Source organism: Salmo salar, chromosome 12 (genome assembly GCF_965601325.2).
Source record: "Salmo salar chromosome 12, fSalSal1, whole genome shotgun sequence".
NCBI classification, from domain to species: Eukaryota; Metazoa; Chordata; class Actinopteri; order Salmoniformes; family Salmonidae; genus Salmo; species Salmo salar.
The window spans coordinates 43,071,790-43,089,934 of record NC_138302.1 but is presented as its reverse complement, the minus strand read 5'-3'; the positions used below and the strand labels follow the sequence as shown (position 1 = coordinate 43,089,934).

The window sequence follows — 18,145 nt, the reverse complement described above, 5'->3', positions numbered from 1 at the left end:
CAGCACCCGCCCACAGCACGCGCTCCAGCAGGTACAGTTGAAGTCGGAAGTTTACATACACTTAGGTTGGAGTCATTAAAACTCATTTTTCAACCACTCCACAAATTTCTTGCTAACAAACTATAGTTTTGACGCAAGTATTTTTTCCAACAATTGTTTACAGATTATTTTAATCATAATTCACTGTATCACAATTCCAGGGGGTCAGAAGTTTACATACACTAAGTTGACTGTGCCTTTAAACAGCTTGGAAAATTCCAGAAAATGATGTCATGGTTTTAGAAGCTTCTGATAGGCTAATTGACATAATTTGAGTCAATTGGAGGTGTACCTGTGGATGTATTTCAAGGCCCACCTTCAAACTAAGTGCCTCTTTGCTTGACATCATGTGAAAATCAAAAGAAATCAGCCAATTGTAGACCTCCACAAGTCTGGTACATCCTTTGGAGCAATTTCCAAATGCCTGAAGGCACCACGTTCATCTTCACAAACAATAGTACACAAGTATAAACACCATGGGACCACGCAGCCGTCATACCGCTCAAGAAGGAGACGCGTTCTGTGTCCTAGAGATGAACGTACTTTGTTGCGAAAGTGCAAATCAATCCCAGAACAACAGCAAAGGACCTTGTGAAGATGCTGGAGGAAACGGGTACAAAAGTATCTATTTCCACAGTATAACGAGTCTTATATCGACATAACCTGAAAGGCTGCTCAGCAAGGAAGAAGCCACTGCTACATAACTGATATAAAAAAGCCAGGGAACGGTTTACAACTGCACATGAGGACAAAGAATCGTACTTTTTGGAGAAATGTCCTTTAGTCTGATGTAATAAAAATAGAACTGTTTGGCCATAATGACCATCGTTATGTTTGGAGGAAAAAGGGGGAGACTTGCAAGCTGAAGAACACCATCCCAACCGTGAAGCACGGGGGTGGCAGCATCATGTTGTGGAGCTGCTTTGCTGCAGGAGGGACTGGTGCACTTCACAAAATAGATGGCATCATGAGGGAGGAAAATTATGTGGATATATTGAAGCAACATCTCAAGACATCAGTCAGGAAGTTAAAGCTTGATCGCAAATGGGTCTTCCAAATAGTCAATGACCCCAAGCATACTTCCAAAGTTGTGGCAAAATAGCTTAAGGACAACAAAGTCAAGGTATTGGAGTGGCCATCACAAAGCCCTGACCTCAATCCTATAGAAAATTTGTGGGCAGAACTGAAAAAGCTTGTGCGAGCAAGGAGGCCTACAAACCTGACTCCGTTACACCAGCTCTGTCAGGAGGAATGGGCCACAATTCATCCAACTTATTGTGGGAAGCTTGTGGAAGGCTACACAAAACGTTTGACCGAAGTTAAACAATTTAAAGGCAATGCTACTAATTGAGTGTATGTAATATTTTAATCCACTGTGAATGTGATGAAAGAAATAAATGCTGAAATAAATCATTCTCCCTACTATTATTCTGACATTTAACATTCAGAAAATAAAGTGGTTATCCTAACTGACCTAAGACAGGGAATTTTTACTAGGATTAAATGTCAGGAATTGTGAAAAACTGAGTTTAAATGTATTTGGCCAAGGTGTATGTAAACTTCCGACTTCAACTGTATATTGCACTGGTCATCCCCAAAACCAAATCCTCCTTTGGCCGCCTTTTCTTCCAGTACTCTGCTGCCAATGACTGGAACGAATTGCAAAAATGACTGAAGCTGGAGTCTTATATCTCCCTCACTAACTTTAAGCATCAGCTGTCAGAGCAGCTTACAGATCATTGCACCTGTACACAGCCCATCTGTAAATAGCCCAGCCAACTACCTCATCCCCATATTGTTATTTATTTTTTTGCTCCTTTACACCCCAGTATCTCTACTTGCACATGCATCTTCTGCACATCTATCACTCCAGTGTTTAATTGCTAAATTGTAATTATTTCACCACTAGGGCCTATTTATTGCCTTACCTCCATTTGCAAACACTGTATATAGATTTTTAAATTGTGTTATTGACTGCGTTTGTTTGTCTCATGTGTAACTCTGTTGTTTTTGTCGCACTGCTTTGCTTTATCTTGGCCAGGTCGCAATAAATGTAAATGATAAATTGTTCTCAACTTGCCTACCTGGTTAAATAAAGGTACAATTAAAAGTAAAATTGACAGGGCCTTTCAACTGACCCCTCACAGAAATGACTGCCCAATGGTTGCGCTCCCCCTGGACAAGTCTGTGTTTATGTTTTTATTTCTGTCCTAAATTAAAATAGTATATAGTTTTCCGCGGAGTTACCACTATTATGTCTTTTTTAAATGTCTGCTTCTTCAGTAGGTGATGTAGTTCACGCTGGAGATACGAGCGTACTATTCGTAAAGCAAAACTAATGCTGGAAAACAGTAATGTGGTCAATTTTGAGTGGTATGAATTGTTCATTGGCTGGTTAAGACAGAGCAACAGTAACACTCCTGCCTCGGCTCAGAAATACTTTGTATGAAGCTTTGAACTGACCCGACACAGACTACAAACCCATACTGTATATACAAAAGTATGGCTATAGTCACACATTAGGTGGTTCCTTATTAAATGTAATAATGTTTATGAATACATTTTTAAATTAATATTGAAGCCATTTCTTATGGAAACCCAGTGTTGAGTTGGAGCCGTATGTATCAAGCATCGGGGAGTTGGAGTGATGATACAGGATCAGGTGTCCAGGTAATCTTATTCATTGTGATCGGCACTACTACTCTGAGACGCTTGTTAAATACAGACCCTGGTGAGCCCTCTGATGAGGACCTTTGCCCTCTGCTCTCTCCCCAGTGTCTATCAGCTGGTTGTGAAAGAGGAACGCAAGCAGAAGGTGCGGCGGGCGGCCGACGTGCTGGAGTGCTTCTCCGTCCCGGTCAGCTTCAAGAATGCCTCCATCTTGGATTTGCCCCACTACTTTGCAGCGGAGTTCCCACCCACATACCTGACTGTGGTGCAGCCTTTCAGCGTAGGTGACAACAAGACCTACAATGGCTACTGGAACCCCCCCCTCTCTCCAGCCAAAAGCTACAGCATTTACTTCCAAGCCCTGAGCAAAGCCAATGGGGTGAGTTGTCATACAATCTTTTCAAGGTCCATCACTGTTCAATGTCCCTCACTGTTGTCTGATGTCTAAATGCAGATTAGGGTTGTCACGATACCATAATCATGATACTCAGAAGTATCATGACAAGCAAATAAAACATGAAACGGCTTAATTTCTTGAGGAAAACAAGCCTTGTCATTTGGGGTCCTTTTCCCATTTATAACACACCATATTTGACATAAAGCAGGTTTTTATAAGACAAAGAGTTTAGTCTGCTTCATGATTTTCTTTTTGCCATGACAAATGTAGTATTGTAGTATTGTGATAATGGTATCGTGACACCCCTAATACAGATGTTCAACCTTTTAGTATTACTCACCTCTTGTGTGCAGCGCTGAATCTTGAAAGACCACATTTTTTCATGCTATCTTGAATCATATCAATTTCAGTCTTTAAAGGTGTAATTTACTATGGGGTGAATGCACGCTTTAGTTCTGTTTTTAAATACAACTAAGATGATATACACTGAATGTACAAAACATTTAGAACACCTTCCTAATATTGAGTTGCCCTAAGAACAGCCTCAATTTGTTGGGGCATGGACTCTACAAGAGTTCCACAGGGATGCTGGCCCATGTTGACTCCAGTGCTTCCCACAGTTGTGTCAAGTTGGCTGGATGTCCTTTGGGTGGTGGACCATTCTTGATGCACACAGGAAACTGTTGAGCATGAAAAACCCAGCAGTGTTGCAGTTCTTGACACAAACTGATGCGCCTGGCACCTACTACCATACCCTGTTCAACGGCACTTAAAGTGCACTCATAAAGGGGCTGACGAAGAACAATGTTCATTATTACACTCAAACATCTTTCACTAACTAGGTTTCCATCCAATTGGCGACAGATTTTCATGTGAATATTCTAAAATCTGCCTCATAAAATATAAGTGACATCAATAAGGGATCATAGCTGTCACCTGGTCAGTCTATGTCATGGAAAGAGCATGTGTTCATAATGTTTTGTACACTCAGTATATGATCTAGTACCACAGGAGGTTTGTGGCCCATTAATTGGGGAGTATGGGCTCGTTCTATTGACTGGAGCAGAATAAGTGAAATGGTAACAAATACATCAAACACATGGTTTCCAGGAAGCCATTCCGTTTGCTCCTTTCCGTCCATTATTGCGAGCCGTCCTTCCCGCGGCAGCCTCCTGTGTCTAGTACAAACCTAACATAATACATGCCTATCAGTCAAGTGAATGTACAGTAAAATGGCAAAAGGGATGTCAAAATCTTGACTGTTCTTCTTCGTAGACAGCATGCAAATGTATGGCTCTCAAGCTCTTCTTAATCGTAAAACAAAATTTGACTATAAAATGGATTTCAAAATAGGTTAAGACCAGAGGACTGTTAAATCATTTTCCACCGCTGCGACTTTGTTTGGCGGGGGCATCGGCTGGCGTTATAAGCAGCACCTTCCCAACGCTCAAGTTTTCCCAGAATGCAGTTTAGCTTGCCTGAGCGTTGGTCACATCGGCTTCATGATTTGATTGGATATCAGTCAATTCAATCTGTGAGTTTCAGGCTCAGTGAGAAAACACTCAAAACAACATTAGACCATGACCCAGATAAATAAATAAAAAGTAATGCATAAAATATGGATTTAGCTTGGTAGTTTAGACCTGCGATCAAAGATTAGGCAATTATTCCACCTCTCTTGTTCAGTAATTTGTTACTCTGTCGAAACCTCTAGAGGGATGAGTATGTGACTATTTTCCATTATACTTTGCCCCATTAAATTCAGGTTAGAGAACAGATTTTTTTTAGCTTTACATCAAGCGCGGCTTAACTGTCACTCCGTGGCTTCAAGGTACGGCAGCCCATCATTATTTCATTTAAGGTTTTTTCCATTTAGCCAGTGTTACAAATGTAAATGCTCAGTGTAAACATGTTGATTACTGTTGCTCACTTATACTCTCCATCTTTTAAGAGACTGCGTAATGTACACACTGACAGTACTGTGCATTTCCCCTTACCCTCTACCACAGCTTGAAATACCAATGAGATTGAGTTGTGCATGATGGCAGCCCCTAGTTTGCTCATCAAGTCTTCTTTCACGGGTGGCATCCCATAGATGCCATTCTTTCATCCTTCCATTGTGCCAAATAGAAAGAGTACACATCAAATGAGCCAGAGTGGGCTTTTCCAAAGCTATGCGATGCCACCCAAGCTCCCTGACAAAAATGGCAAGAAAAGACATCGCCTTGGGGAGGAGAGTCTAAGTCTGGACAGGGATAGAGGGAAGAAGGGAGAGAGTGAGAAATGTAGTAGAAGAGAGTGGGAGAGACAGTGGAAGAGAGAGAGACAGTGGAAGAGAGAGAGAGAGACGGGTAGAGGGAGGCTCTGCCCCCCAGTACAGACAAGCTGCCAGCTGATTCCTCAGCCCATGCCGGTGCCAACTGCAGGCTCCATCTCTCCTGGCACTGCCAATTGCACTCGAAACAACCATCCTCCCTCGCCTATCAAGTCCCCCAGGCTCCTTTCTTGAGACCAGCCACAGTGACCAGACTCTTTAACTCTGCAAAGTTGGAAAAGTACCCAGAAGTAAGCGTTTCACTGTTTGTCTAGACCTGTTGTGGTTGAATGTGACAAATAACATTTCATTTGATGCCGTACACAGCAGTGGCGAGGAGGGCGGCCATATTGACTGACTGGTCATATTTTTGGCAGTTATATCCCCCCAGAATGTGTTGTTGAGGCTTGACAACTAGGAGACAACACACCTACTCCATTTCCTGTGGTACCAACCACCAGGGAGCGAACGAAAAAAAATAAATGGTGCTTTTTCCCAACATCTAGAAGTGTTGGCTTTGAAAATGCTGAGGTACAGTTAACAGCAAGCCTGGTTTAAAAAAACAGATAAAGCAACATCTCACAGCACAATGCCTCTCTCCTATTACAAGTTTTGTTTTTTCCATGTATGTTTTGAGGTTGGACTTAACACGTATAGCTCATTAGCACATAGGGCACACCGATGGGTGTCACCTCGTTAGTCAGTGTGTTACACCTGTGCTGGTTACCATCTCGTTACTGGGAAGATGTTTCACCTGTGCTGGTCCAGGTGCTATTTAAGAGTGGCTGGGTCAGTTCTCCAGTGTCTTGATAGATGTGGAGGGTTAACACCTTTAGCTCGTGCTTCCTATTTAGATTTTTAGACAAACTATCCTGTATCTGATTTTGTTTTGAGCCACCATTTTGGTTTGTTTCCTGTCATTAAATTTGGTGTGGGTTTTTCTTTTGTTTGCATCTTTGGCAAATTTACTGGGTGCTCATGGTGGGTATCTTTTAGGTTCCAATTGTTGTCGCTAGTCAACTTTCTTAATTTTTTTATTTTATTCTGTCTCTTGTTTTTGTTCAGGGACAGGGCGTAATTATCAAGGAATTTCAACACATCAATCAATGTCAAAATACCAAATGTAGCTTCACTGCTAATTTTTACCGTTAGTTCCTGGAGGAGGCTAAATTAGGACATGTCGGACCACAATTTAGACAGACTGGTGATGTGAGCTCTCTAGGACACCGTGGATGTCTGTGTCTCCTACAGCGGTTCAACCAGCTGCACCACAGGGACTTGGTATTCAGCTCAGGCTAGCGCTATTAGCCACAAGATGTCTTCCAACTAGGGACCTGCATCTGCAACTCAGCCAAGCGTTCCAGGATAAGACTATAAATTAACGCTACCTTTATTAACATTACTGCTTCATACTGTTGAGGCTTGCGAATTAACATCCCAGTGAAAATGATTTTGCAAATGGCTGCCTCCTTTCAGGTCTAGGCCATGCATAACAAGTTTTGTCAAACAGGTTAGCGATGGTGAATGGGGAATTCTCCTCTGGCTTTCACAATTTTTTTTTCGATGGTTTGCCAGGTGCTTTGAAATGGAGGGCATGCTTATCAAGAATGCCCTAGAACTCGGGTGACACTGGTGATGCTTTTTTTGGATTACTCAAGCTTCTATTATTGTGTTCCTCAGCCAACTAACACTCAAGGGAGGTGGTTCATAAAAACTTTTATGAAAACTTATCAGCCACTGTAAATCAGAGCGAATAAACACAGCAAGTTGATGCCACAATTAATGTAGAGTTATATGGAGAGTAATATTAAATCGAGAAAAAGGTGCTCTGTCTCTCTGTTAAATATTCACTTAGGGGAGCAATAAGTGACGAAAGAAGAGGAGCTTATTTTTCTTTTAGAGAATGATAGTGTTCCCTTAACACCTTCCAACTTCACTATATAGATATTAGAGTATTGCCATGACTTGCCTTGCAATTGAAGGTTGTCTATCCATATGTTCCTTGTTTCCTCCGCTCCTCACTACAATCCAATCCTTACTTAAAGGACAATTCCACCACTTTATAACCAGTTATTATGCTGTTAGTGTATATGCGCTACTGTAAGATATGTTAGTCATACTACACTTAGTCGTTTTTGTCATTTTTGAAGCATCTGCATGACCCTCGTTTACAGTATACTACAGTTCCCAGGGTGCATTTCACCTCCCAGGATGCAAAGCACCGCCAAGTCTGCAGTTCACTTAGCTGGCTAGCATGCCCAGATGAAGCTTGTCATAAGTTATGAGTGCATTTTACATTACTTTTGTAATCATATTATAATGCTTGCATCAATATCATGCTGTATATATGTTAATGGCACTGTCACCGATCAAATGCATTTCACAAAAAGAATTCAAATTTAGATGCTAACGAATGCTAGACTTAAGTTAGTGTCTGTTGGTTAGCTACCATGCTAGCTAGCTAGCCCGACTGCTACATCCGTAATAATAATAATGTTTGCAACAATAACAGCCAAGTTTAAGCTTAGCGACTGTCTTAAGGATCGGCATCCCGTCAACGGGACAGTTATATGTCATGCAGCTCCTTGTGTCACGATCGCACATTTTAGAGAAACAACAAATGTCAGTACATATAAGTGTTTTATATCAGCTGAAATCTTAAATTCTTGTTAATATAACTGCACAGTCCAATTTACAGTAGCTATTACTGTGTAAAAATGCCATGCTAGTGTTTGAGGAGAGCTCCTAACAACAAAACACTTTTTTCACATTGATAGGTTTGATAAATTCCCCTCTGAAGGTGAAATGTGTACTTACTTTCTGAAATCTTGCTCTGATTTATCATCCAAAGGGTTCCAGAGATAACATGAAGTATCGTTTTGTTAGATAAAATATTTTTTAATATCCTAAAGAGGTCCATATAGCATGCACAATTTATTTTGTATTATCACTCGTTCAATTTGCAAAGAAAGGAATCTGTGAAAATCGAACCCTAAACATTATTTAAACCAGTCAAATCACGTTCGTATGTATTCCTCAGAGATCCTAGAATGTAACCAGACTTCACTATATCATTAGGGGTGTAGTATCCTATAGGACACCAAATTTGTTCAGAGAGCGACGCCTTCATGGCACGCCGACAACGCGCCCGGTCTTCATTTGATCTACTGTATCTTTGTCAAATATGCATCAATCGGGGTCAATCAAAGCTAGCTAGATAGCCAATGAGCTGGGCTTTATGGGAGTAACAGAAACCCTGTATCTGTTGAAAAATGTAGGTGTTAACCTTTTGCGACAGCATGCCTTTTCCTTTCGGACAAAAACTACTAATATTTAGAGTTATGAAATTATGAAAACTTTTTTTTTTGCCAATGTTTAACTTATAATATGGCTACTAATAATGGAAAAGTTAAATCAAAGTCCAAGTATACAGATTTGACGATATTCTTGCAGAAAAATGTAATATGAATGCAAATGTCTCCTGGGTGACTTCACACTAAATGTCATGTAGTTCGCTCATACTTCAAGTTATCCGTCTGAAACTTTGCACATACACTGCTGCCATCTTGTGGACACCATCGGAATTGCAACCAGAGTGATGGCTAGAACTGGGACCTTTCTCTTGCATTTCAAAGATGGTGGTAGAAAAAAGACGGTTGGTTTTTTCTTTGTATTTTCTTCTACCAGATCTAGTGTGTTATATTTTCCTACATTCAATTCACATTTCCACAAAATTCAAAGGGTTTCCTTTCAAATGGTACCAAGAATATGCATATCCTTGCTTCAGGACCTGAGCTACAGGCAGTTAGATTTGGTATGTCATTTTAGGCCGAAATTTGAAAAAAAGGGCTATCCCTAAGCAACCATCCACATAACATGTAGGCCTGAAGCACATTTATTATGAAATGTACAGGCAAATCACTAGGGAATCCTGTCCAGTCTCTCATGATTTGAAGACTGTGTCTGATTCCAACATTAGCAACGCTAGCTAGCCAAGTAGCTTACCCTGCTGCATCTGAAATAAAGTGGTTTTAACATTAACAGCCAAATACAGCCTTTGCGACTGTCGAAGCAACCATCCAACAACACTGTAGGCCTATTGGAACGAATAAAAGTAAGACGTTTCTTCACTTCGAAAATGTAGGCTATTTGGAAAGGCCAAGGGAGCTGCAACTTCGTCGGTGATGGTGGTTTTGCCGAATGGAATCATGGGTGTTTGATCCTTGAACAACAGAAAAATATTGGAGTAAGCTGACTATAAATATCATTCTATAGGTTTTTGAGTGCCTATTTAAAATATTTACAGATGTTATTAGACCAAGACAACCAGAGCAACATATACAGTAGCAAGGAGTTCCAATATGATCAGAAAACTACCGATGGGCTGTATAGACAGCTGAAAATTACTGTCCATAATTTATTTTATTTTTCATCTCAGGGATCCTACTCTGGTTTTGCTCATCACTAAAAAGTCAATAGACATGAAATCATAAAAGTGCACTAAAACTGTGTAGGGCATCACTAAATACTTCATAGTAACAACCTAAATGTTAAAAGTGTTGGAGTTGCCCTTTAAGAAGTTAATCTCCGAGGGATTCTTACACAGGCCATATCAGGAGCTCTATATCAGGATCATCTAAGAGTTGCTTTTAGAACCTAAAATCTTAGATTATTCCAAATGTCCTCTCTCTCTGTATCATCTCCCTCATCACGTACTGGTCATAGAAATGGAACAAGAATATCTCAATGATATAGGCAAGCGCCACTATTATTTCCCCCTATTTTCCAGGTTTTTCTATCAACTCTTGGCCACTGCTCTCTCCCTTCCTCCCCTCTCTATCTATCTCACCTTTCTTTTATAAGCTGGCTTGATGCTGAGGTGGGGTTTCAATTCCACCCCTGTGCCCACAGGCTCCAGACCTGGCCCAGTTTGGGGATACACACACTGGGTGTCTGATTAAGATAGAGAGGCTGTGTGTGTGTGTGTGTGTGTGTGTGTGTGGTGCGTGCGTGCGTGCGTGCGTGCGTGCGTGCGTGCGTGCGTGCGTGCGTGCATGCAGAGCTGGAATAGGGCGGAGGGCCTGTGGATGGATGTTTTGAGGCCGAAGGGGCAGGCGATGGGTAGTTCTCCCCTGGGCTCCACGCAAGGCTGGGTTTGTGAAGGCAGACTGTGGGAGGTTACACACCAGTGAGAGATAGTAAGGAAAGAGAGAGAGAGGGAAAGTGAGAGTGATAGAAGGGAAGGAAGGAGAAACAGAGACAAAGGGAAAGAGGAAGGAAAGAGAAAAATACAGGAATCATAGGGCTGCTGAGTGTGCCCTGATGCTGAATTGATGTGACTATCAGAAGTGAAATGGCATTGCGGTGGATAGGCATAAGCAATTCCTCCCAAAGTTCAATCCCCCCCCCCCCCAAAGTTCAGTGTCTGGGTTATGGTATCACTGAGTGTACAAAATGTAAAGAACCCCCCCCCCCCCCCCTTTCCCCCAGAACAGCCTCAATTCGTCGGGGCATGGACTCTACAAGGTGTTGAAAGCGTTCCACAGGGATGCTGGCTCATGTTGAATCCAATGCTTCCCACAGTTGTGTCAAGATGGCTGGATGTCCTTTGGGTGGTTGACCATTCTTGATACACATTGGAAACTGTTGAGCGTGAAAATCCAGGACCATGGCAGTTTTTGACACAAACTGGTGCACCTGTCACCTACTACCATACCCCGTTTAAAGGCACTTAAATATTTTGTCTTGCTCATTCCCCCTCTGAATGGCACACATATACAATCCATGTCTAAATTGTTTCAAGGCTTAAAAATACTTCTTTAACCTGTCTACTCCCATTCATCTACACTGATTGAAGTGAATTGAACAAGTGGCATCAATAAGGGATCATAGCTTTCACCTGGATTAACCTGGTCAGTCTGTCATGAAAAGAGCAGGTGTCCTTAAAACCTGTTTGGGATAGGGGGCAGTATTTTCACGGCCGGATAAAAAACGTACCCGATTTAATCTGGTTACTACTCCTGCCCAGAAACTAGAATATGCATATAATTAGTAGATTTGGATAGAAAACACTCTAAAGTTTCTAAAACTGTTTGAATGGTGTCTGTGAGTATAGCAGAACTCATATGGCAGGCCAAAACCTGAGAAGATTCCATACAGGAAGTGCCCTGTCTGACAATTTGTTCTCCTTCTGTGGCATCTCTATCGAAAACACAGCATCTCTGCTGTAACGTGACATTTTCTAAGGCTTCCATTGGCTCTCAGAAGGCGCCAGAAAGTGGAATGACGTCTCTGCGCGAAAAACAGCAGGAGTTTTTGTGAGTGTCAGGCAGGGAACAGTGACACTGGAGATGCGCGTCCACGAGACGACTCCATTTTTTTCTTTCAGCCTTTGAATGAATACAACGTCGCCCGGTTAGAATATTATCGCTATTTTACGAGAAAAATAGCATAAAAATTGATTTTAAACAGTGTTTGACATGCTTCGAATTACGGTAATGGAATATTTTGACATTTTTTGTCACGAAATGCGCTCGCGCGTCACCCTTCGGATAGTGACTTGAACGCACGAACAAAACAGAGGTATTTGAATATAACTATGGATTATTTGGAACCAAAACAACATTTGTTGTTGAAGTAGAAGTCCTGGGAGTGCATTCTGACGAAGAACAGCAAAGGTAATCCAATTTTTCTTATAGTAAATCTGAGTTTGGTGAGTACCAAATTTGGTGGGTGTCAAATTAGCTAGCCATGATGGCCGGGCTATGTACTCGCCGAAAAGCTATTTTAAAATCTGACACCGCGATTGCATAAAGGAGTTCTGTATCTATAATTCTTAAAATAATTGTTATGTTTTTTGCCAACGTTTATCGTGAGTAATTTAGTAAATTCACCGGAAGTTTGCGGTGGGTATGCTAGTTCTGAACATCACATGCTAATGTAAAAAGCTGTTTTTTGATATAAATATGAACTTGATTGAACAAAACATGCATGTATTGTATAACATAATGTCCTAGGAATGTCATCTGATGAAGATCATCAAAGGTTAGTTCTGCATTTAGCTGTGGTTTTGGTTTTTGTGACATATATGCTTGCTTTGAAAATGGCTGTGTGATTATTTTTGGCAGGGTACTCTCCTGACATAATCTAATGTTTTGCTTTCGCTGTAAAGCCTTTTTGAAATCGGACAATGTGGTTAGATTAACGAGAGTCCTGTCTTTAAAATGGTGTAAAATAGTCATATGTTTGAGAAATTGAAGTTTTTGAGGTATTTGTATTTCGTGCCACGCTCTACCATTGGATATTGGTGTCCCTAAAAGGTTTAATGTTTTGTACGCTCAGTGTATAAATGACTGGACAATTAAAATGTAGGAGAATCTCTTATACAACGGTTTAATGTGATTTATAGCAACCTGTTCTTAATGTTTTCTAAACTCAATGTATATGCCTGTGCTTGTGTGTGGAGTGTGGATCTTTTCGGACCTAAGCAGATGCTTTTATCTCAAGAAAGAGACATGTTAAAGGGGTACTCATAAAGGGGCTGTCAAAGAAAAATGTTCATTATTACACTCAGACATCTTTCACTAGCTAGGTTTCCATCCAATTGGCGACAGATTTCCATGCCAATATGAAAAAATCTGCATAAAGATAACTTGTACATTTTCCACCAAACGGACTTGTTACGGATAAAAATTCAATGCGTGATGTGTGATGACGTACCGATAGTTTTGTCACAAAAACTGTTGCGTTAAATAGAAAATATGTCTACTCTGGCCTTGGCACATGCGCTATAGCCAACAGCTCACAGATATAATGCAGTACATTTTGGGTAGTGTAACTTAACATAATCATTTCACTTATTTGAACATTCTGTCATAAAGAGCAGATGTTCAACAGTTTCCCATCTCAAGGGGTAAAAAAAAGACTAAATAAATGCCAATAAAGTTCCATTAGATTAACAGGGTTGAGGCTTTCATCTTAAATCGGCCATAAATCTCCTTGTGACAGAGGGATGGAAGCTTGTTGTGTGCAATGGGGAGGGGCAATTGAATGTAAGCTTAACAACATTTTATTAATTAAAACATTTTTAGCCTATCGATGGATAATAGGGTTGACATGTTATATTCGACTCGCTCAGTTTTCCACCACAAAACACAAGAAAATGACCAAAGAGAGTAGAAACAGGTCACCTGCTTTAACACTGATTTGACTATTATGTTAATTGTTTCTTTTGAAAAACAAATCACCATATTATAGTGAGAGTTCAGTACATGTAACAGGGTTGACCTTAAAACGAGGGACAGACGTATTGAATCACTAATCACATTAAATAAATCATCTTAAGAAATTACTTTGTCAAAGCAAGAAAATAACTAGGGCTTTACAATGATGGAGGAAGGTTAAAACCTTCCTAAAAGTATTTTTGGCACTTTAGCAAGTCTTTATTCACATAAAAAAAAAATATTTATTGAAATGTCCATGTGGTCTATATTAAAGGGCACTTCACTTAATATGATAGGCTTTCTGCTTAAAATATCAAAGGGATGCAAAATGGACTCGTGGAGCTACCGAATGTTTCCAATTCACCTCCATTTCTTTCTCCTGATCATTCGGTCTCAAAATCTAGGGGATTTATGGTAGTTAATGGTAGTTGCCACCAATACCAGGGATTTAAGTTAAAGGTAGTTGCCACCAATGTGGCAATTGACCTGTTAATGAGGTTTCATTGAGCTGTACATGTAGTATGTGTATCTGTGTTCAACATTGGTTCTGGGGCGGCAGGTATCCTAGTGGTTAGAGTGTTGGGCCAGTAACCGAAAGGTTGCTAGATAGAATCCCCGAGCTGACAAGGTAAAAATCTGAAATTCTTCCCCTGATCAAGGCAGTTAACCCACTGTTCCTAAGCCATCATTGTAAATAAGAATTTGTTCTTAACTGACTTGCCTAGTTAAATAAAAAAAATACAATAGGAATCACAGCTGAGAGCTGCCCAGTGACACGAGCCTACAAGATGAGCTAAATACGCTTGCTTTGGGGCAAGTAACACTGAAACATGCATGAGAGCATCAGCTGTTCTGGACGACTGTGTGATCACACTCTCCTCAGCCGATGTGAATAAGACCTTTAAACAGGTCACAAGGCCGCAGGGCCATACAGATTACCAGGATGTGTACTCCGAGCATGTGCTGACCAACTGGCAAGTGTCTTCACTGACATTTTCAAACTCTCCCTGTCGGAGTCTGTTATACCAACATGTTTCAAGCAGAGTTCCTGTGTCTATAGTCCCTGTGTCCAAGAACACTAAGGTAACCTGCCTAAATGACTACCGACCCTTAGCACTCACGTCTGTGGCCATGAAGTGCTTCATAAGGCTGGTCATGGCTCACATCAACACCATTATCCCAGAAACCCTAGACCCACTCCAATTTGCATACCGCCCCAACAGATCCACAAATGATGCAATCTCTATTGCACTCCACACTGTCCTTTCACACCAGGACAAAAGGAACACCTACGTGAGAATGCTATTCATTGACTACAGCTCAGCGTTCAACACCATAGTGCCCTCAAAGCTCATCACTAAGCTAAGGACCCTGGGACTAAACACCTCCCTCTGCAACTGGATCCTGGACTTCCTGACGGGCTGCCCCCAGGTGGTAAGGGTAGGTAACGACACGTCCACCACGCTGATCCTCAACACGGGGGTGCTCAGTCACCTCCTGTACTCCCAGTTCACTCATGACTGCACAACCAGGCACGACTCCAACACCATCATTAAGTTTGCTGATGACACAACAGTGGTAGGCCTGATCAACGACGAGACAGCCTATAGGGAGGAGGTCAGAGACCTGAACATGTGGTGCAAGGACAACAACCTCTCCCTCAACGTGATCAAGACAAAGGAGAAGATTGTGGACTACAGGAAAAGGAGGATCGAGCACGCCCCCATTCTCATCGACAGGGCTGAGGTGGAGCAGGTTGAGTGCTTCAAGTTCCTTGGCGTCCACATCACCAACAAACTAACATGGTCCAAGCACACCAAAACAGTCGTGAAGAGGGCACGACAAAACCTATTCCCCCTCAGGAGACTGAAAAGATTTGGCATGGGTCCTCACATCCTCAAAAGGTTCTACAGCTGCACAATCGTGAGCATCCTGACGGGTTGCATCACTGCCTTGTATGGCAACTGCTCGGCCTCCGACCGCAAGGCACTACAGAGGGCCAAGCTTCCTGCCATCCAGGACCTCTATATCAGGCGGTATCAGAGGAAGGCCCTAAAAATTGTCAAAGACTCCAGCCACCCTGGTCATAGACTGTTCTCTCTGCTACCGCACGGCAAGCCATACCGGAGTGTCAAGTCTAGGTCCAAGAGGCTTCTAAACAGCTTTGACCCCCAAGCCATAAGACATCTAATCAAATGGCTACCCAGACTATTTGCACTGCCCCCCCCACCCACGCTTCTGCTACTCTCTATTATTATCCATGCATAGTTATTTTAATAACTCTACCTACATGTACATATTACCTCAATTACCTCGACTAACCGGTACCCCCGCACATTGACTCTGTACCGGTACCCCCTGTATATAGCCTCGCTATTGTTATTTTACTGCTGATCTTTCATTATTTGTTACTTTTATTCTTATTCTTTTAGGTATTTTCTTAAAACTGCATTGTTGGTTAAGGACTTGTAAGTAAACATTTCACTGTAAGGTCTACCTGTTGTATTTGGCGCATGTGACATAACATTTGATTTGATTTATGTGCCTAGTAGAGAAACGATAATAACTTATGTAAACTCTGTAACCATTGTAACTGGATTGATAGGAAAATCAATCAGACATGGCTATCCAAGATATTTTGAATTACAAAGACGTATGTATTCTCAAGTTATTTTAAAATCTGCCAATTACACATGGCCTTAGCAGACTTATAAAATTAAAACCAATACATAATTATACTCAGAGGATTTTTTTTAATCAACATGAGCATCAAAAAAGCTTGTCTCATCTTATTTTATATTTTGTTCTAATCTAGCGGGAGGCTTGTCACTCAAACTCAGTGAATCGGTCACATAATAGATAGGCTAATAGATGGGACTTCCTGGAGTTTTCCCTGTTATGGAATCAGCCTAAAAAAGTTAATGACAGTTTGTCACTGCCTTATTGGACGAGAGGGGCAAAGCTCAGCTGTCACTTTGTTTAAGTGATGTACTCCTGTTATCTCTGACTTCTTTAACACTAGAACCGCTGGGCCTAGAGGGACCCTCCTTCAATCTAACGAGCAGTCATTCTGACTGCAACATTCTAGCAGCGTAATTAATTGTCATATATGCTATTGCTAAAATAATCAGTTGGTTGTGTTCATGAAGGTGTTAGGTAACGTTAGAATATTATTTTCTTTTTCATTTCAAATAGCAAAATAACATTTTCATTAGTTTGTTACTATAAGCTATATGTAAAAACCAAAAAAACACACTGTAAAAAATATTGTGCTAGTTCCACTTAAAAAATATTTACATCAGCTTTTTGAGTATTTCCAACATGATGTATGTTTCACAAACACAAAAAAATGGCTAAGGTCCCAACTTAATTGATCAAATTCAGAACTGTTATTGTACATTAGATCTACTTAATATTTCTTAGTAGTTACCTTCATTGATCGTTTCTTAGTGTTTAAACATGGCTTTATTGTCACAGGCGTCGATGAAAGGTGACCAAAACGCAGCGGGTATAGTGCTCATCTTCGTAATTTATTAAAGCGAGTGAACACTTAAACGAAAACAACAAACCGACAATCAACAGTTCTGCAAGGTACACAGACTATACAGAAAGCATGTTCTTCAAACATGCATACAACATTGTATAAAAGTATTATGAAGTAAAAAATATATATAATTACCTGCAATCCTCTGAAAACAGAGCCACATGGCAAGTTCTTGGAAAAAGGCATTATGATAAAAAAAAAATGTTCAAATGGCGCTCCTGTGAAGTAGTGACGTGCGACATACGCCTAGTTTCCTGAAACGAGTGACATATTGGACCTGACCTCAACTTCCCCCAGAATGCTCTGCTTTAGGATGACACACACACAGTCTGAAGTGTAGAAATGCGTAGTAAAAAAAAAAAGTTTTATAATCTATTTATATTTTTTGCCTACTCTTTTATTTATTAACATTGAAATTCCATGACCCGGAAGTACTTTTTTTACTGTTGCTGACAAGACACTGATCATGTGATGAGTTTGCAAATGAAATACCCACTTGTGCTGCCACTGGACAGTGAAAATCAAGTAAGTTAACCTTTATTTATTGTCATTTAAATTTGTTTGTAGTAGTTAAGTGTTGCGTTATATTACCTACTGTAGCTACCTCAATCGTTATTTCAAATAATTTCAGTGACTTCATAGCAGTTGCTAGCTATCCGAAATTTAGCTAGCTAGCAGGCTCAATTAAATACAAAACACCCCTAGATACAGCCACGCCTCATAGTCATGTAATGGGATTGGTAAAATAGGAATATAAATAATATGAATTGAATGGAGTTTCCCGTCTTCCCATTTAGTGTTTCTTGCACAGCACAGAAATGCCCATATCCAGATGGTGTGACAAAGGCACTTTCTTTGTTGTTACTTTTAAGGTTGGAACCAACATGTAGTACCTCCTGCAGGAAGAGGGGCAAGAACCATTCTACACTATTCTCAGCCCTGTGTAATGTTCAATGTCA

General features: G+C 40.8%; 1 protein-coding gene across 5 annotated transcripts in view; it reads left to right on the top strand.

Moving 5' to 3' along the window:
- Window positions 1-18,145, top strand: part of LOC106565046 (receptor-type tyrosine-protein phosphatase T) — a 500,470-nt gene that overhangs the window by 370,247 nt on the left and 112,078 nt on the right. For all 5 annotated transcript variants that reach the window (XM_082958989.1, XM_082958987.1, XM_014131664.3 and 2 more), the window contains exon 12: window positions 2,815-3,088. In XM_082958989.1, coding sequence (XP_082815115.1) covers window positions 2,815-3,088 — 274 coding nt within the window. The remainder of the gene's footprint in view (window positions 1-2,814; window positions 3,089-18,145) is intronic.